Here is a 22050-nt window from a genome sequence, read left to right on the forward strand (position 1 = left end):
AGGAGGCTCTGTTTGGAATTAAACTGGGTCTATGTGCTTCCAAAACTTTCCTCCAAGCCAGAGATGGGGAAAAATGGGCACCTACTTTGAGGCCACTTGGAGCAACATCAAAAAGAGCGGTGAGCAACATGCTGCTCACAAGCCAATGGTTAGGGATAAATGTGCCAGGGAAAGGAATGTTAGCAGTGAGATGCCACATCTGGCTAAATAAATATTACTTCATTAGTCATTTTTATTTTACCTTTCACTTTGCATGCCTATATAGCACACTCTTACACATCACTTATAACTGACTAGTACAAGTAGCAATGTCAGCAGCTGTCAAACTATATGCTAGCTGGCATAAAGCTATCACTGTAAATCCTGCATCTTGTATAAAATCATTACACACTCATATTAAACTATACTGTGTGACCAAAAAAGTTCAGTTTTGATGAGAGACTTCTGGGAAATGATTTCCATAGCATAGAAGTGATGCATAACTCTCCACTCTGCCAAACTGGGAGTAGATCTTTGCTATTAATAGAGAGATAATGAGATAAATAGGGAGCATCATTTTTTTGGCTCTACAAAATATATTTGCAAAGCCAATTTAACCACAGCATGTGGCATGGATTCCATTTGGGGCAGGCATTATTGTGCCTGCCCTGCTGGTAGAAGGGATATTAATAACAAAGAAGAAAGAAAAGATAGAGATATCGTGACACAGTATTATATCCACAAAGATCGACAACCATAATCTTGTCTCAAGCCTTGTTTGACATACAGTTAATGGCTATACCTATCAGTATAGAAGCTGTTATTTAAGTGCCAGGGATACCAAAACATGAACATTTATGGATATTTATTTAGTATATTCAAATAAAATATTTTCTATTAGACATGTTTTCCTATATATGTATAAAGAGAGAATTTACTTTTACTCATTTTTCACGAGTTCCATATTTTACTTTATTAAAAAAAAATCAGACTGTATATATTTGAACATATAAATTGAATATATTTGTTTGTGAAGCAAACATCCAGTTTTTATATGTTAAAGGACATTTGCAAAGATTAATTAGCAGCAAACCGCTATATGGACACCTCTGATGATTTTATGTCTATTTTTAGTAAATGACTTTGTAATTATTTCCCAGACCAGAGTTGAAGTCGTGCAACTGTGAGACTTTACCAGTAGGTATGTACAGAAATGCTGCTTTAAACTCGGACACTAGAGGTCCCCCTTTGAATGCAGACAGCAAGCATTAATCGGCGCTGCTGTATCACCATTAGGTGTCGCTGCAGACAACGCACTCCGTCAGCACATTGTACTGGTTCCGCTCTTTCCATTCTCCCAGTCTCGTTGTTCACCGAGGCCGCAATACTCTGCTTTCCCTCCCGTATCTCCGAGACAGCAGTGGAGCCATGGCTATGATCGGGGCTTTGCCCAAAGAACTGGCAGAAGCTGTGTCGACTAGCCGGCTGCTCGTCGTAGGGGCTGGAGGCATCGGCTGCGAGTTACTGAAAAACTTGGTGTTGACCGGCTTTATCAACCTGGATGTGGTGCGGAAAATAATGGGGACTGCAAATGGGGATCGGGAGGGCGGGGAGAAAAAGCGCCGGGCCTGCTGCGTATAAATACATAGACGCGAGGTTTAGGCTGTGCGTTACCGGTAGCTCTAGGCTTTGTTATACTGGCAGCTATAGTTCTATTGTTTCATTTCCCCGCCAAATAACTGCATCCTATCCATTGCCCCTCCCCTAGCAACCCATATCCCGGGCCGCGCTGCTGGCCCTACACCTCACTAGCACTTACTCGGAAAGGATAAGTCTCAGGGCTTCCCTATCGTTACAGCTGCCTCAGGCTGGAGCAGTCTCATATACAGAGGCCATGGAGATAGTTAGGGCTTGCACAGAGCCATAGCACTTTCACTCATGTTTTATAAATACACATGGCTTGTACTCACTTGCACAACTGTCAGCACCTTGACAGGAGGGCAACAAAATGCTGGGAATTGCCCCACTTGTATTGGTGCAAAAAGAAAAAATCGGTTGTGCTATCCAAAATAGAGTCTATAATAAAGTTAACTTGGAGTGCTTATTCCTAAAAGCCCTGGCTCCCGGCTATAAACATATTAAGTGCAAAATACAAAAAAGAAAGTCACTCACAATTCAGAAGGTGCAAAAAAAACTGCCTCCATGCAGGTTTATTGGAGCAATCGGTGAGAAGGATACCGACGTTTCGGAACCTCTCGTTCCCTTTTTCATTGTAGCATTCCCTTTTTTTGCACCTGCTGAATCCTGAGTGACTTTTAATGTTTGTATTGGTATTGGCCTGACAGCATTTTTCTTCCACCTGCTGAGCTGATGTTACCAGCTTTTGACTTTACTCATAAACTACCTATCGGTATAGAAGCTGTTATTTAAGTGCTAGGGATACCAAAACATGAACATTTATGGATATTTATTTGTTATATCCAAATAAAATATTTTCTATTAGACATGTTTTCCTATATATATGTATAAAGAGAGAATTTACTTTTACTCATTTTTCACGAGTTCCATATTTTACTTTATTAAAAAAAATCAGACTGTAAATATTTGAACATATATATTGAATATATTTGTTTGTGAAGCAAACATCCCGTTTTTATATGTTAAAGGACATGTCAACCTAGGGCTGGGCGATATACCGTTTAATACCGAATACCGGTGTTTTGTTTTGTTTTTTAAACTATATTCATTTTTCAGATACCGCAATACCGGGGTGTCAGGGTACTCACCTGTGCGGCCCGGTCTCGCGCGCGTCCCGTTGTCCGCAGGACGTTGCGCACGCGCGTCCAGGTGCGCGTGCGTCAAAGCGCATGTACATGTCAAAGCGTGCACGTCCGCGGCGCGCTGACGGCGCCGGTTCTGCACATGCATGGCGGGTATTTAAAGCTATCAAACGCCTCCTCCTGTGCTATGTTGTCTGCGGCCTTGCCTGGGAAACTAAGCCTGCCTGATTTACCTTACGACTTTCTATTGCCGATCCTTCGCTTGCCTGACTCTGATTTTCAATACTGCAGTAATTATTCTCTAATTTATTAGGAAATGGGGTTAACACCTAATCATGCATGGAAAAAAAAAATACCGTCAAATACCGTGACACCGATATAATTTTGAAAAATACCGTGATATAAATTTTTGGTCATACCGCCCAGCTCTATGTCAACCCAAAAAATAATGTTTTGCCTAATAAAAGAACATCATTCTAAGCAAGTTTTCAATATACTTTCATTACAAATTTGGTTTTTAAGTTATTTGTATATATAATTTCTATTGAACACAGCAGTGCTTTGGCTTTTGAAACAATGTAACACAAGTCAGCAGATTGACAGTTCTGTCTTGCTGAAGGAGACTGGCCTTTGCAACATTGTTTAAATAGTCATAACATGGAGTTAAGCAAATGTTGCTTTTAATAGCAATTATTGATCACAACTTAAAGCACTAAAATTTTCAATACATTTTGAAAGCTGCTTAGAATAATGGTTATTTTTATCAGGCAAAAAGTTATTTTTTGCATTGATGTCCTTCATTTTCAGAAAATTATATGTAAACATGAATTCCTTCAATTTATGGCTCTTTAATCAGCAACATGCAAAGGCCATAAGCACATAACAGGGCAGTATACCCTAGTGTTCAGGCTTCAATATAAAAGTTTATTCTAGTTGTGACATGAAGTTTTGTGATATCCGTACTGCAAATTATCATCTTCTGTTCCCACACTGTGAGTGGGTTTTCAGTAGATGGCTAAATTCATTAATAAAAATTCTAAGCAATTAACAATATAAATAATTACATATTTCTAGTAGTTATAAAATGATCTGCAAATATAATTACTGCTGTATACCGTATCTTTGCAATTATGACTGTTGGAAAATGTAGCTGTAGCCAGTTGATTAACAAACCTGTAAAAAAAAAAAAAAAAAAAGCTTGCAAGTCATTGTGGGAAATAGTCTTGGCAGGAAGAATGTTTACCTCTACACTGTTTCAGCAGTGCAAAGACTAGGGAGGATAGATGGATGCAGCTTCTTTTACAATTACAATCAAATGTAAAACAGTTGAAAATGTTAATTCTATTTTACAAGTTGCTTAGAATGATATTTTCTTTCATTAGGCTGCATTATGGCATACTGTAGCTTTATCATGTATACACCAACAGATGAAAGTCAGTCCACTACAAGTGTGTGCACTGACAGATGCAGGATCAACCTGTATCCCCACATGTAGGGGATTTCAGTGCTAAAATTAATACATTAATAACACAAAACTCGCAATATTATATCTATTAGACTTTTAGTAAAATATGAAGGTCTATAGTTGGAACTTCATTATCAATACTATTTGTTGTTTTTAGCAGTGGGGATTGGAATGTTACTTTACTTCTCATAGGGACACAGGAAGCTCATGGAAAAGTATATTAAACCACTTCTGCTGTATAGATATGTCTTTGAATGGTAAACTGGGGCCATTTCCACTTTACTCGCTTACTTCTGTTTCATATTTGATCCCAGAGTCTCTACAGCATAATGATTCTAAAAACATAAGCTGCTGTTAGATTCTTATTTCTTGTGCAGTGCTTTAGCAGTGTTTTCAGGTTGCAAGAATGTTTTCCAACTCATAGAAGTGATTTATTTATTTATTTTAGATTGACCTGGATACTATTGATGTCAGCAATCTCAACAGACAGTTTCTTTTTCAAAAAAAGCATGTTGGAAGATCAAAGGCCCAGGTAATTTATGTGGGGAGAAAATGTGTAACATGCTTTGAAATACCACCTACATCATAAAAAAAGTTCAGTGAGTAAACTGTGTTCATGGGTGCTACAACGTGAATACAGCAGGATACATTTACAAAACTTTGGAAAATTTGCACCTGGACAGTAACCCACAGCAACTGATCATAATTTGCTTTCATTACTTAAAGGAGATGGAAAGGCTAATAAAGAGTTAATCTCAAGCTGCAGGCATACCTTCAGTTGTCTCAATAGTGCCCTTAAATCTCCCCGTATTACACCTGTTCAGATGATCAGAAGCCAAACAGGAAGAAAAAACACTGAGCTGTGTAAAGAAAGTTCCCATAATGCCTCACTCCTGCACCGAGACCGAAACCAAGTGTACATGCTCATTTAGTAAGACTATGGGGCACATTTACTAAGCCACGAACGGGCCGAATGCGTCCGATTGCGTTTTTTTTGTAATGATCGGTATTTTGCGATTTTTTCGGAAAAATGTCACGACTTTTTCGTTACTAATACGATTTGTGCGAAAAAACGTGAGTTTTTCGTAGCCATTCCGAAAGTTGCGCAAAATCTGGCGATTTTTCGTAGCGTTAAAACTTGCGCGAAACGTCGCACCTTTTAAGTTTTAACGCTACGAAAAAGGCGCAACTTTTTGCGCAAGTTTTAACGCTACGAAAAAATCGGGCGATTTTGCGCAACTTTCGGAATGGCTACGAAAAACTCGCGTTTTTTCGCGCAAATCGTATTGGTAACGAAAAAGTCGCGACAATTTCCGAAAAGTCGTAAAGACGCCGAAAAAATCGCAAAAAATACGAAAAAGTCGCAAAATCAGTGCAGCGTTTCTGTGAGTGCTTATGGCTGTATTTTTTTCTTGTGCTACAATGAGGTTTTTGCTGCTGTTGAAGTGTGTGAAAATTTGAACATGTTCAATGTTTTCCTCCCTCAGGTAGCTAAAGAAAGCGTGCTGCAATTTTGTCCTGAAGCCAACATTACAGCCTATCATGACAGCATCATGAAGTAAGTTTTATCTTGTTCCTATTTTAGCAAATCAAGGGTCATAATATCTTAATTTTCAATTATGCTGTGCTTTTTTTTCCCCCTCTAAGCTTTAGAGTAATTTCTCCCATAGATTGCTGTAGTAAGAATCTAACTACAGTATGCAGATTTTGTTGGCTTTAAGTAAGTGCTGAAAGAGTGGTAATTTTTACCACTGTTTTGGCAAGTTCAGTTTGTACACAATCTCTTGCCCAGCTATAAGTGGTTATTTTGAAATTGCCGAACCAAGCAGGTGGGTTGGCCATATGGAGTGGGTGGGTGTATGCAGACCAGTGGAATGCTTTGCTATAATACAGCTTGGAAAGGCTGGTTTAGGGGCATTACTGTGTGTGCGCAATATCATTTCCATTGGTGTCCAATTCTACTTGTTAGCCGGGCCCATCACCGGGCGGATGGGCAGGTTGCCAGTGCACTAATAATTTGGTTTCTGTTAATTTAGTAGTATGGGGTCCCATGATTACTCACCGCAGACCTGCACATAGGCAAAAACAAAGAGAGAGAGGGCATGACAAATATAGTCAATACTTTCAATGACAAACTTTGTTTTACAGCCCTGATTATAATGTGGAATTCTTCAAACAATTCACAATGGTCATGAATGCTTTGGATAATAATGGTAAGTCACATAATCTGCATAGTAGTTAAAGTTTTGGTATTTTTCTATTCTTTTATTTATCATGAGCTAGTGGGTCAAAGTTCTATGTCTGTATGTGTAGTTAAAGGATATTACCCCCTTCATATTTTTTTTTTTTTGTTTTACATATGTCCTCTGCTTCACTGAGTACATTTGCAATCTCTGTTTTGTCTTTTATTATGTTGGCAAGCTGACACATGAGTTTTATCTGAACTTCTAATGTTGTAGCATGGCAAGGAGAGCAGTGCAGATTTGTTTTGTGTCCAAAGCAAAGTGTTAAAATTCTCAGTGGCAAGAACAGTAATTCTGACTAAAGAATCCAGTTGTCTTTTGTAATAAGTATGGCCATTGAAACCAGGAAGAGGAACCTGGCAATTAAAATGCATTTATGCCTATTGAGACACAAGGGATGCATTAAAATAGTTTTAGTAGAAGCTTTTAATATATGATTTTAATGTTAGACTTATGATGTCCTAAGGGAAATGTAAAAGAATGCAGTTCTGTAAAGGTTGTTACTTGTGTAACCTTTATTTAGCTGCAAGAAACCACGTAAACAGGATGTGTCTGGCTGCTGGTATTCCCCTTATTGAAAGTGGAACTGCAGGTTACCTTGGACAAGTTACTGTTGTCAAAAAGGTATGTTGGTTAACATTGATGGTAAGTTTTCGCTGCTATGTATCTACATATATATATGTTGATCATAGGAAGCCGGCACTCACGTAAAGAACGAAGTAATTCGCCTGGGTGCAAGTACCATACTGTAAACAAATTATAGCCCAAATTCAGGCACTGCTCACACAGGTCTTATGTAAATAGAAATTAATTTATTTAAAGTGAACAAAAACGACTTAACATATATATATGCTTGCCTAAAGAACAAACAATCAATACCAAATATAATATCAATCAAATCAAACTGATTATTCAGAATTAAACATGCAATGAAGTCAGTTAATAAAATACATTCAGTAAAAGGTAGTACTGAAAATGTACTAAAATAACATACATAAATTCATGAATTGTGTGATCAGTAGCCTTTATATCTTTTATTTACTAGTCCTGTGCAAGGGAATAATTACTGGCAATCTCAAATATTCATCAACAAGACAGTATTAAAAATGCACTAAAATTAATATTTTAAATAAGCGAGCAATTACAGTGTTAGGTGTGCCTAATAGTTATACTGTGTATTGCCCCCCTTATAGCAAAAACAAATAGCTAGCAGTAATGACCAAATAATGCTATTACCCCAATCAAAAATGTACAATCAGATTATCTGTAATCCAAACCAGGAATTCAGGTCTAGCCAGAGTTTGTTGTATCATGGTGAATACAAAATATTTGCTAGAACAAAGAAGTAAAAAAGTGGGGAAAAGTATTTATTTTTTTGTTAATAACCATTTCTTTCTAAATACCTAGGGAGTTACAGAGTGCTATGAGTGTCAACCGAAACCAACCCAAAAAACATTCCCAGGCTGCACAATCCGCAACACTCCATCTGAGCCCATTCACTGTATTGTGTGGGCAAAATATTTATTCAAGTAAGGAATGAAGCTTACTATCATTTGTATCAAGATAAGTGCTGTTATGTTTTTTTTCTTTGTTTCTATGTTTTTAAACTTTTTAGTGTTTATTAGCACATCAGCAAAGAAATTCCCTGCTCTGAAAACCTGAACAGACTGGTTTCATTTTAATCTTTTTGCAAAACAGCACACCAAATTTGACTTAAGGTGGCCATACACAGGCAGATTTAAGCTGCCGATAAGGCCTATTTAAACCAAGTCAGCTTATCTTCCCATTTATGGGGCCCTCTGATGGGCCTGTCTGACTAAAGCTGGACATACACGGTAAGATCCGCTCGCTTGGCGAAGTCGCCAAGCAAGTGGATCTTCTCATGATATGCCCACGTATGGGTGGGCGATATTGGGCTAATTCGGTCGTTTGGCCTTAGAGCCAAACAATCAAATTAAAACAGCGGCCCAATCTGATGGGAAAAAATAAAACCTGCCCAATCGAGATCGATTGTTTGGCTGTAAGTGTATTGCAAACTTTAGTTGTTAGCCTTTCTTATATGTTGTCTGTTTTTGTGTCGTGCCCAGATCTAGCAGTCTCTTTTCTGTGTGTTTGATAAATAGAATGTAAGTCGCTGAAAAGTTTATTTCATTGTCTTGGTATTTGTTATTCTAGTGTAATTTTGTTTTCATTTTTACATATACATACAATAATGTAATAAAATTACTGTTCAGTTATAACCTACCTGCAAATAGGTAATTTTTTTTTTCTTGAGAAAAGTAATTTAAATCCATATCTTTGGATAATGAGATTTAAGGGTGGCTGAAAAAGCATTTCTTCTGCAGATTTTAAAATGTTCTTTTATGGGGGTTTTTTTCCCAACACCAGCATTTTGTTTTTAAAAATAAATGTGTTCTTGACTGACCTCATGTAAAACATGGTTATTTGTAACACTTGTTACTTTTATCCCTATAGCCAGTTATTTGGGGAAGAAGATGCAGATCAGGAAGTAGCTCCTGATATAGCTGATCCTGAGGCAGCCTGTAAGTATTAAAACTTTTATAAGGAAATACATGTGAACTTAGATTTTTAATTCTAAATCACAAACAGCATTAATACTATACTCACATTGGATGCATACAAACATGTACACTTATGATATAAGAGAAAACTATTTCAGTGTGCGTAGTAGTTATTTGTGAAAGGGGATCTATCACTGCTATATTGTGGGATGCTTTAATGTGTGTAATTTGCTACTGCTTTGAAGTTAAAGACATATTTTTCTACAACGGACACATTTGTACTGAAATATGGGCCTGTTTGTTCTCCTATTAATGTTATTTGACTCACTTAATAACACAAAAGCCACGAATAGGTGATGATCAGCATCACATCAGTATTCTAATGAAGTAATCATTATTTAGGGACTGATGCAGGGATACAACTCAACTCAGCTATTAATGAAGCTGGAAATCTGTATGTTCCTTTATCATTTTTACCCAAAACGTATATGGAATTTAGTTGCCCTTTATATCGATGGCTGAATGTCTAAACTGCTGAAAAAGTATTTAATGTAAGTATAACTAAATGATATTTTTTTTGCAGGGGATCCTACACAAGCAGCTGAAAGAGCCAATGCTTCTAATGTGGATGGAGATATAAAAAGAGTGTCTACAAAACAATGGGCTAAATCCACAGGATATGACCCCATAAAACTTTTTAACAAGGTACCGAGTTGATTTTCCCAGGGGAACTTGGTCAGTCTTGCTTGTCTGTACTCCACATTTTGCTAATGGCATATGGTTACACTATTGAAATATTCTTAAGCCACCTGCTACTAGTAAAGCAGTAGGAAAATATTCACATCCTACTGGCTTACAGTTGGCTGGCAGTAGCAAGTACTACTAAGCAGTATTGTTGTTTCAGTTATGAGTATATGATGGACATATGTTTATTTTAGTGAGTTCAATTAAGAAAATTAGTTCTTAATTTTGATCTCCTTTTATGTAACGATCTAGTGTACATTTTACAGAAGCATATAAGACGTCAGTACATGGTATCCGTATCAATTACTGTTGGCCTTGGAGAAAGAAGGAACCTTCCTCACTTTTTGAAATTTGTTGTTGCCATGTGGAAACAAAGATTTTTGTATACATAAAGATGTTAATGTTCACATTTTATTTCAGCTGTTTAGAGATGACATCAAATACCTACTGACGATGGACAGACTTTGGAGGAAACGGAAACCACCAGTTCCATTAGAATGGTCGAGTCTACATAATAAAGGTATATTGCATGCATTACAAATAATAGTTACCGGTATTATTATAACTATTATTGTGTTGTACTTAGAAATAGGTAGCTGTTTACAGCTGTTTGTTCTATAAATACCACCTGTAGCATGGTAGATTGCTTCTCAGCACACAGTGTACTGTTCTTTTTTTAACATTATAAAACTAGTATTTTTGTATCTGTGACGTGTTACACCAAAGGGTTAAACAGACATAATATTTTTGCAGAGAATTGTTCAGAGACCCAGAATGAATCTTCACTGCAAGGCCTGAAAGATCAAAAGGTTTTGGATGTCACCAGTTGTGCACAGCTGTTTTCCAAAAGTGTAGAGACCCTCAGAGAACAGTTACGTGAAAAGGGAAATGGTGCAGAGCTTGTGTGGGATAAGGTAAGATTTAGGGCAAGATAACGGACTATGACAATTGTTGTGTGTATATAAAAACGCATGAACAGCCAACGTTACATTTCGGTCCCCATCGGCCTTGAGAAAGGTCCCGATGGGGACAGAAACGTAAGAGCCAACATTTCCTACTGAAGATTACTGTGCACTTTTGTCAGGTAATCACATTTATAGATCGATGAATCCTTTTCGTCTCTGTTCTGTCCTATCTGGCTAGATTAGAGCAAAATATGCCTAAAGGTTTTAGACAGCTCTTTTGTTTTATTTTAATACATTATGCAGTTTCTGTATAAATTTTTGTGACTCAAAATTGGGGTACATGCTTACAAAACCCTGGACATTTTACTAAGGTTCTTTTCATGGAATGTAAGACACAGACCAGCAGAACCAGTAAAGGTACCCAGCACAGTGTAATGTGGGTTGTGTTTTTTTTTTTTTCAATAGGACGATCCGCCTGCAATGGATTTTGTCACTGCTGCAGCTAACCTCCGAATGCATATCTTCAGCATGAACATGAAAAGCAGATTTGATGTCAAGTGTAAGGACTTGAAATATCAGTTCTGAATGTATTCAAATGCTAGACATATAAATGAAATAAAGCCTATATAGAATTAGGCTAAAAAAGTGCATTAATTCTAGAGTCCTATAAAGTATTAGGTGGATAACTGTTAGGTACTTGTGTCTACAGGTCAGGACTACTAGAGAATTGTAGTTTTCTCACTAAGTAGGCTTCTTTGCCTTCTGCACACCCTCAGTTTACTCCAGTTATATGATGATATCGCTTTAGAGGGGCAGTGGGTAAAATGAGGGTCCAGATTTGCAGAGGTTGCTACTATTCATTCCATTGAAAATGTGGTAGAGGTATGGGATCCCTTTTCCGGAAACCTGTTATCCAGAAAGCTCTGAATTACGGAAAGCCCATCTCCCATAGACTCCATTTTAATCAAATAATTTAGAATTTTAAAACTGATTTCCTTTTTCTCTGTAATAATAACACAGTACCCTGTAATTGACCCAACTAAGATATAAATAATCCTTATTGGATGCAAAACAATTCTATTGGGTTTAATGTTTTATTGATTTTTTTAGTAGACTTAAGGTATGGAGAGCCATACTACCAAAAGACCCCTTATCCAGAATACCCTTTGTCCCAAGCATTCTGGATAACGGGTCCCATACCTGTATATGTATACTATTTAATGGGGTGATGTTGCAGCTCTAAGGCACTGGGCACCAGAAAAACCCTTGAAACCTACTGTGCCATCTCCCATAGATTTTTATGGAAATTGCATGTCTCTGCTTGTTCCAGTGGTCTTTAGCCACAAAAAAAAGTAAATTAAGTACTAAATCCTTTATAAAGCCCTAAGCCCACTGCTGAGGCCCCTCCTACCCCCTGCCAAACAGCATCACTCTGGATCACCCCATTACTGCCCCAATTAAAGAACCTGTTCATTAAAAGCAGTGTATCCCAGAATTTTCAGCAATTTGGTGCCTGTGCATGTGCAGTTGAAGCCGAATCAGACCTCTGCATGTGCTCCTGTTTGGTGATTGCTGGAAAGAGAACATCAGGTGTGGTGAAATGGTGCATGCCAACCCCACTGCTCTAAGAACAGGTTTTGCAATTTATTGTTATTTATTTTGATGAAACTTAGCAGTAGCTGCTGCATTTCCCACCCTAGGCTTATACTCGAGTCACACTTAGGGGCACATTTACTAATCCTCGAATCCGAATCCTGAATGGGAAAAAATCGGATTGGAAACAAAAATTTTGCTATTTTTTTCGCCACCGCCGCGATTGTTTCGTATTTTGCGCAACTTTTTCGTCGCTGTCGCAACTTTATCGTATTTTGTGCAACTTTTTCGTTGCCGTCGTATTTTTTCGTATTGAGCAATTGTAAACGGCGGAAAAACCAATCCAAATTTTTTGCGCCGGCGACGAAAAAGTAGTGGAAAAATTTACGATAAAGTCGTAACGGCGACAAAAAAGTCACGCAAAATACAAAAAAATTTTGACGGCGATGAAAAAAAACCGCAAGAATACTGATCATTACAAAAAAAACGCATTCGGATGCTTTCGGACATTTGTGGATTAGTAAATGTGCCCCTTAGTCTCACTTTCTTCTCAGCATAGTGAGTCAATCCCTAATTTTACTTGATTGACCTCTTCACTGCTGTGTGGCACTGTACGACTGGCTGGCGTAGTTGGCTAAAAAGGTAAAAGCATTTCTATTCTATTTTTGGTCAGGGTTTTGATTTTTTTTTTTTTTTTTAAAGCTATGGCAGGTAACATTATTCCAGCAATAGCTACTACCAATGCAGTTATCTCAGGACTGATTGTGCTAGAAGGTTTGAAGATTTTATCTGGTAACACTGAGCAATGCAGAACAGTAAGTATATTTTATTTGTCTATTCCCATATTTTTTGCATTATTACAAATCTCAGAATTGACTAATTCAATCATATTTTTTTAGGTTTTCTTGAACAAACAGCCAAACCCAAGAAAAAAATTACTTGTCCCATGTTCTCTGGATCCACCGAATCCCAGCTGTTATGTTTGTGCTATTAAGCCAGAAGTAACAGTAAAGTTAAATGTCCATAAGGTGACTGTCCAGATGTTACAAGATAAGGTAAGGACAGGAGAGATCATAAGCAGCGCTCTTCTTCAGTTAACTACTGGTGCAAGTATAAAATTTAAAAACACAACTTTTCCATTTATCTTTTATTTTTTATTAAATTTGCTGTTACATTTTAGGAATCAACAAAATTTCAAGTAGTGGTACAGTGATACCTTGTTAAAAGCTCTGCCAAAAACTAATCATAATACAGTCAACATTTCCACTTCCTTTAACCACAAAAGGTTCCCACTTTTTTATTGTCAAATTTCAGATAAGGTGAGCACCTAAATAATGCTTCACCTTTGATTATCACCCAAAAACACATTAGTTTATTGTAATATTTCAAGTTTTATTGTCATACAAATAACAATGAAGCAATCATTACATTAATGAAATTTTTTTGACCCGTGTTCCTCCCAACTTTACATAGACATATTACATATTAAATATAATAAAAGTGAGCAATAAGGTACAAGTATTTACAAAAAAAAAAAATGCAATTAATTATTTGAAATTATTTTGAAATTTTTGCTTAAAGTGACACTGCGAAGAGTCCAGTAATATAATATAATACACAAGAGCCATGAATATCCTGTAAATTATATCCTTATAAAAGAAGTGATGTCATCAGTTGTAACTGATGCTTAATGATGTCATTTATGTCGTATCACTCACTGAAACTTGTGTATTATAATAAATAATGTGCCCCCTGTTGTAAAATTTAGGAATATAAGTTACCTTGGAGTTTCATGACCTGTATAAAAGCACTCTGGCTTTGATGACTTATGATATATCCCTATATTTTACAACAGGGAGTACATTATTCACTGTATATACTGAATGTCTTGAACTGCTTATTATACTACCAGTCTTCCTCCTTGTTTTGATACAGTCAGAATGCACACTGAACCGTAGCCCATAGACCAATAGGTCTGAAATGTTTGCTTCTTTATTTACTAGTGGCTTTTTACGTTAAGTGTCATACTCCTCCAGAGAAGTCTGGGGATGAGGCAAGCTGTAACTGAAGCTATTTTGTTGTTTTGTAAAAGTATATCAAATTACGTAATGTGAATTAAATTCTGTTTTCATCATTTTAGATCCTGAAAGAGAAATTTGCAATGGTTGCACCAGATGTTCAGATAGAAGATGGTAAAGGTACAATCCTAATATCTTCAGAGGCAGGAGAGACCGATGGTAAGAGGTCTAAACATATTTAACATACGCAAGCTTTTCAATTTTTACAGTGTTTAGAACATATTTCACATTTTAGTGTGCTGTTTTGTGGTGGTGGTGGCGGTGGCGGCGGCATAACATTATATATACATACATTCATACATATATATATATATATATATATATATATATATACATACATACATACATACATATAGAGATATATATATATATATATATATATATATATATATATATATATATATATATATATATATATATATATATATATATACAAAGCATAGAATGGAGAGCACTCCAAAAAATTTGTGTCAATACCTGGGTGCCAGAGCTGAGGAATACGTATAGCTATGGGAAATGTCAGCACTCACAGGGTTTCAAAGTCGATTGAACAAACAAAAGAACAAAAATAGAAAAAATGAGGTGAGATTTTATTAATCCTACGTTTCAGTTCCCTACTGGAACCTTCGTTTCCCTGAGGAAGGTTCCAGTAGGGAACTGAAACGTAGGATTAATAAAATCTCACCTCATTTTTTCTATTTTTGTTCTTTTGTTTGTTCAATCGACTTTGAAACCCTGTGAGTGCTGACATTTCCCATAGCTATAGATATAGATAGATATAGATATATACAGCAACATGAATACCGCACTCACAGGACTTATGGTGAAGAAAAAAGTGCATTTATTGTTCAAACATCAAACTGACGTTTCAGCTGTGTCAACAGCCTTTTTCAAAGTGTGTATGCAGTCAAACCCACCCTACATTTAACCTCAATCTGGCGCCAAACAGAACTGATGACGTCATGCATTCCAAGGATGATGCTCCCCCCACTCGTGTACACTATCAAAATTAAACATAAGAAAACCAAAAAGCAAAAAACAAAAATGAAAAGTGCAAGAAATAAGTGAACCAACACTTATGTAGTAATAAAAGCAAATAACATAAGTAAAAGAGGTAGAAAAAAACGAAAGGAAACCTGTACTGGCTGAACTGTAACTCTCATGTTCAGCCAGTACAGGTTTCCTTTTGTATTTTAAATCTAAAACTAATAACAGCCTTTATCTGTGGGTCACATTCGGACTAAATGTGTACACATTCTTGCTCATTGTGTGTTTTTATAACTGGCTGAAGAATACAGTCCTAGCTGTAAAATAATGCTTCATAGGTTGATGCCACACAGGACTGATTCTTGGAATCAGCCCGTACTCTGGCATCAACCTTCTATTTTGCCTACACCTGGAACCATTGTGTTGGCTCACATGCAGAAACTCGCAGCGGATGTTGGCAAAGAAATACAATTAAGAGCCAATATCCACCACGTGTGCTTCTACCCTGGCAGACACAATGGTTCCGGGTGTAGGCAAAGTAGAAGGCTTTTGTCAGTGGAGGGGTTCTAATTCTTGGCCTGCATTTTTCAACAGGACCAGAATCATCCCCGTTTGGCATCAACCATAAGCCTGTGCATACGTACAGTTTCCCTGCCGGCAGAGAAGCCACAGTGTGTAATGTTAGTCTTATTGTCTTAATCTGTTATATCTAACAGAAGCATGCCTTGTTGCTGAGAGAACCCGATTCTAAGCAAATCTTCTGAATTCCCCACCTGATGATAGTTCCCCCAGGGACTATACTAGAATGCAGACCATGTTAGCTTAAAATATTATTTCTGTATGATATACTGTTAAATTTCATGGTAAGTTCTGGTAATCATAACTGGTTTCTATTGCAGCAAATAACAACAGAAAAATATCAGAATTTGGTATTAGGAACAGCAGCCAACTTCAAGCCGATGACTTTCTTCAGGATTACACTCTGATGATAAACATTTTACACAGGTATTTCAGATTTTGTCTACCATGTTTCCTCTTACTATATAAAACTGGTAATCCTTAATTTATAGTTAGTGCTCTTTCATCATAATTTGACTCTTGTGTGATCTTTTCTATTGGTCTCTAGACATGTTTCTTTATTAAAACAAGCAGTATGACAGATCCCATTTGTTTTATGTGATTTGCAGGATTTCATTGTTGCCCTTTTCCCACTTTCAATTAAACATAACTGCCCAAATTTTAATTTTTGAGTAAATGTTAACCCACCACACACTTGCACACATACACACGCACAGGCTACTTGGAATATGGCTGTAGCATGGAATTCTGGATGCTAAATTGCAGACTACCAGAAATGCTATTTTCTTTGAAATGCATAATGTGGCATTTTCCTTTTTTTAGTGATGAAATGGAAAAAGATGTGGACTTTGAAGTTGTAGGAGATGTTCCTGAGAAGGGCCCTCAAAAGCCATCAGAACAAAGTGTTAAAAATATCACTAATGGCAGTGATGATGGGGCCCAGCCATCAACTTCCAAAGGTTTGTCCTCTGATTTTACCACTTTAGTTTATCTTATCAGATATAATGACCACATGTGCTATAAGGTAATAGTATGAAAATCACAAAGGGGTGTCATGACCATTTAAAACAACAGGTCTCTAAGGTAACATGAAATGTATTCCAGTTTTAAAAGAAATACTATGTTTTATTAAAAAAAAAAAATGTCTCAACACAAATTACATTGTTAAAAGCAGACGGTAATCACTTAGGGTGGCAGTGTGTTAGGCATGTTTTAGTTTAGGTTGGGCGCCCCTACACCTAGGGCTGGTGCATTTTTAAGTTAAGTTGGCCTGGGCTGTGAGGTTAGCAATTAAAACTCTTTAGACAGTCTGTGGCTGCTCTACTTCAAAATGGCACTGCTCTGAGTTCTGGATGGCAGAAAAGCAGCGTGTGGGGTTGTTTTATTTGTTTGTTTCATACATAGGCTAATCTCAGTGAGAAACAATCCCACATACTGCTCTACTGCCACCCATAATGCAGAGCAGCACTGATAGTTTAAACTACCACAGCCAGTGGCTGTTAAAATATTTGTGCAAGTTGCCAATAGACAGGAGTGACCAAAGTGCTGGATTGGAGTTTTTTATAAAAACAGTAAAGATTTTTTTTTTTTAAGAGAGGCTTCTTTTTAGAAGTGGTAATGGAAATTTATTGACATCCCCTCGTTCTGGCTGTTTCCTTGGTCACAGGTCATACCACTTTGGTTTCTTGTATTGACATCACAGGAGTAGGTAATACAGACCCTATGTAATTTAATATATATATATGTAAAATGCTTTTGGCTTTTTAAAGCTCAAGACCAAGATGATGTATTAATTGTTGACTCGGATGAAGAAAGCCCATCATCCAGTAATGCTGATATCAACATGGACAGTGCAAGCCTAAAGAGAAAACTGCCCGAAGAAGAGACCATTAGCAGCACCAAGAGGAAGCGCCTTGAGCCACCAGTGGAAGAGGATGATGACATAATAGCGCTTGACTGAGTCTCACTCCGCAGGCCAAATGGTTTATGTCACGTGACTTTTATTAGGGTGTGTTAAATGTCCAGCGCTAGAGTATTAGCCCTTACATGAAATCCATCCATGCCAGTTACCATTTTTTTTCTATATTGTCTGTGAAATTAGAAAACTCATGTTTATTTATAAATTCATAATCTGTATTTTGGCTGTTATGTGCAGTAGCACATTCTTAATACTTTCATTGTTAAAAATGATTTTGTAAGTGGTTTAGTGCTAATAACTGTGGTATAAAAAAAATGTTGATCTCCCATATTTAAGTACATTTTGTTACATATTATTTTCTTTTAGAACAAAAAGGACAGACGCTTTATCTAGAGCTAAATATTTCTCACACCCTAATGTGAAATAGTTATCATTTTCCACTAAGTGCCACACCAGAAGCCCTATCATGGTTGCAGAAGTCTGCAAGGATTTTCGTAACCCCAGAGCCTTTTCACTAGTGAATTGGTTGGCCATCTGCAGGCACTGTGTACATTACTGTAAAACAATTCATTTCTTGTTCTTTCTCAGCTTGTACTGCCGGTTTAAGTCGATGCTCCGCAACTTTTGTGCATTGTTCCAGGTTATTTATATTTGATGTTTTGTAAACCTCAAATACAGCTTCCATACTGTATCTCCTATCGGACCAAATAAAAGACATCTTGTTAATAACTGTTTATGGAATCGGTTCCTGACTCAATTCTGATATTTTTCACTAGAGTGTTCAAAATTGTGTGCTTCATGTGTTGGCAATGGCAGTGAATACACTGTTGTGATTGATTGGGGATCAAGCTCAATGGAAAAAATCAGAGTTGCTTAGGACAGTTCTGACTTTAGCATTCCAGAATGATACCTTTTGTAAAATACTAATGTGCCACAGAGCAAGTCCTCTTCCAGAAACTGGGAAGCAGCTTTCTGCACAAAATAGTAATGAAGTCCCCTGGATTATCCCTGAGATGACAGCATGGGTCTAAGAACTAAAAACCAAGGAAAGTTCTATTTTTTCCTACCCCTTTCTGTGAATGCAGAAAGAACAGAAAAGATACTGACACAAAAAACTACGTTTTAAAATATGAATGTGCATTAAAGTTGATCATTTTTGAGATAGGGCTGTTTATGTAAGTTGAAGTTGTTTGGTTCATCCTGACAAGCAGAAAGCAGATGTATACTGCAGCAAGATATTTATTATAACATACAAAAACAAAACAAAAACAAGCCAGTAAACTGGCTTAAATAAAACTCTCAAAGGAACAATAGAGCACACAGAGTTTAAAAACTGTATATGGAGTGCCACACAAAAATGTCTCTTGTCTAAAATAGAGAATCTTGCAGGATTTGCCAAAGGGCAGCAATAAATATTTGGACAAATGGCAAAAAGTCTTTAAAAAGTAGGCTTTCCTCTTGCCCTTCTAATCAGATTTTTTGTCAAGTCATTTATTTCCCTTAGTTTATATAGGTATTTCTGTTATTAATTTGGGAAATGTGTCATCATGCTATCATAATGCAAAAGGCATATATATTATAATATATATTATTATATGTACAGTGGTGTGAAAAACTATTTGCCCCCTTCCTGATTTCTTATTCTTTTGCATGTTTGTCACACTTAAATGTTTCTGCTCATCAAAAACCGTTAACTATTAGTCAAAGATAACATAATTGAACACAAAATGCAGTTTTTAAATGAAGGTTTACGTTATTAAGGGAGAAAAAAAACTCCAAATCTACATGGCCCTGTGTGAAAAAGTGATTGCCCCCCTTGTTAAAAAATAACTTAACTGTGGTTTATCAAACCTGAGTTCAATTTCTGTAGTCACCCCCAGGCCTGATTACTGCCACACCTGTTTCAATCAAGAAATCACTTAAATAGGACCTACCTGACACAGAGAAGTAGACCAAAAGCACCTCAAAAGCTAGACATCATGCCAAGATCCAAAGAAATTCAGGAACAAATGAGAACAAAAGTAATTGAGATCTATCAGTCTGGTAAAGGTTATAAAGCCATTTCTAAAGCTTTAGGACTCCAGCGAACCACAGTGAGAGCCATTATCCACAAATGGCAAAAACATGGAACAGTGGTGAACCTTCCCAGGAGTGGCCGGCCGACCAAAATTACCCCAAGAGCGCAGAGACAACTCATCCGAGAGGCCACAAAAGACCCCAGGACAACATCTAAAGAACTGCAGGCCTCACTTGCCTCAATTAAGTTCAGTGTTCACGACTCCACTATAAGAAAGAGACTGGGTAAAAACGGCCTGCATGGCAGATTTCCAAGGCAAACCACTTTTAAGCAAAAAGAACATTATGGCTCGTCTCAATTTTGCTAAAAAACATCTCAATGATTGCCAAGACTTTTGGGAAAATACCTTGTGGACCGACGATACAAAAGTTGAACTTTTTGGAAGGTGCGTGTCCCGTTACATCTGGCGTAAAAGTAACACAGCATTTCAGAAAAAGAACATCATACCAACAGTAAAATATGGTGGTGGTAGTGTGATGGTCTGGGGTTGTTTTGCTGCTTCAGGACCTGGAAGGCTTGCTGTGATAGATGGAACCATGAATTCTACTGTCTACCAAAAAATCCTGAAGGAGAATGTCCGGCCATCTGTTCGTCAACTCAAGCTGAAGCGATCTTGGGTGCTGCAGCAGGACAATGACCCAAAACACACCAGCAAATCCACCTCTGAATGGCTGAAGAAAAACAAAATGAAGACTTTGGAGTGGCCTAGTCAAAGTCCTGACCTGAATCCTATTGAGATGTTGTGGCATGACCTTAAAAAGGCGGTTCATGCTAGAAAACCCTCAAATAAAGCTGAATTACAACAATTCTGCAAAGATGAGTGGGCCAAAATTCCTCCAGAGCGCTGTAAAAGACTTGTTGCAAGTTATCGCAAACGCTTGATTGCAGTTATTGCTGCTAAGGGTGGCCCAACCAGTTATTAGGTTCAGGGGGCAATTACTTTTTCACACAGGGCCATGTAGGTTTGGATTTTTTTTCTCCCTAAATAATAAACACCCTCATTTAAAAACTGCATTTTGTGTTTACTTGTGTTATCTTTGACTAATAGTTAAATGTGTTTGATGATCAGAAACATTTTGTGTGACAAACATGCAAAAGAATAAGAAATCAGGAAGGGGGCAAATAGTTTTTCACACCACTGTATATATTATTATTAGTATAGTATTACAATATATATATATATATATATATATATATATACATATATAGTGTTTGTGTTCTAACAGTTTATGCATTTTGCATCCAAGCAGCATAATTTCTGTATCTGTAACTATCTCCTTGAATTGCCTTCTCCAGGCGCTGCTGGCAAAAAAACCTAACAAAAGAGTTATATGTAGCAGTCAAAACAATAAAGAAAATCCGCTAATAAATTTAAGCATTGACATAAGAATCAAAGTAGATGTTCTGCAGGTGGCACTGAAACTGCGGTTTGTACCTCACTTTTTCCTTGTACTCATACCTTACTCCTCTGCAGTAATGACAAATACATGGAATTTCTACCAAAAGTGTAACATATAGTGAGGTCTTGAATAAAAAGGAAGAAGGCTTGGTTTGCTAAACTGGGCAAGATTCACAAATAAATCTGGCTTCTGTACAATAGACTCTCTTCTGTGGTGCGCATCATCCTCTTCATTAAGGCCTATATTCTGTGTAGGGATATCAGCACTCTATTGGCTTTCAGAGCTTAACTGGAACAAAATGGGCTAGGAACAGATACTCCTACACCTCCTCACATAGCATACAAGTCACTAGTACCACCAGTTCAGGAGTAACTGGTGACAGAGTGGTATGAGAGCTCAGTGCAGTGCAGGTAGCAGAGAAAAGTATTACTTTGATTGCTGGGTCTAAAGTAACTGCGGGGATAGACCAATAATTGGATCACACAGGCCAAGGTTTGGAAAAAGCTGCAAACAAGCAGAATCAAGATGCCAAGGTTGAGAGTCAGGAGGGCAGACTGAGCCAGTCTGAGTACTAAAGGAAAACTAAAGAGTGAAGTCAATAAACATAACACAAACTGAAAACTCATGTAATGCTACAAAGATATAGAAACAAGCAATGGAGGATCAGGCATCTCTAAATAGCCCCTGCATAGGTGCAACAGTGCTTCACTGAACACACCAGCGTTATAATCTACAAAGATACAATCCATTGATATTGAGCTATGTGCCAGTTATATAATA

The 22050-nt window shown here is 37.2% G+C and overlaps 1 protein-coding gene across 1 annotated transcript; it reads left to right on the top strand.

Annotated features, from left to right (window-relative positions):
* The first annotated feature begins 1405 nt into the window (after positions 1–1405).
* uba2 (ubiquitin like modifier activating enzyme 2) lies at positions 1406–18519 on the top strand. Its single transcript, NM_001017091.2, has 17 exons — positions 1406–1545; positions 4673–4756; positions 5712–5782; positions 6373–6437; positions 6991–7091; positions 7875–7996; positions 8943–9010; positions 9573–9694; positions 10154–10253; positions 10487–10647; positions 11104–11197; positions 12934–13046; positions 13131–13286; positions 14372–14468; positions 16196–16301; positions 16698–16834; positions 17645–18519. The coding sequence occupies exons 1-17, from the start codon at positions 1408–1410 to the stop codon at positions 17833–17835; spliced, it is 1926 nt and encodes a 641-aa protein (NP_001017091.1). The 5' UTR covers positions 1406–1407; the 3' UTR covers positions 17836–18519.
* The last annotated feature ends 3531 nt before the right edge of the window (positions 18520–22050 follow it).

This window comes from Xenopus tropicalis, chromosome 4 (assembly GCF_000004195.4).
Source record: "Xenopus tropicalis strain Nigerian chromosome 4, UCB_Xtro_10.0, whole genome shotgun sequence".
NCBI classification, from domain to species: Eukaryota; Metazoa; Chordata; class Amphibia; order Anura; family Pipidae; genus Xenopus; species Xenopus tropicalis.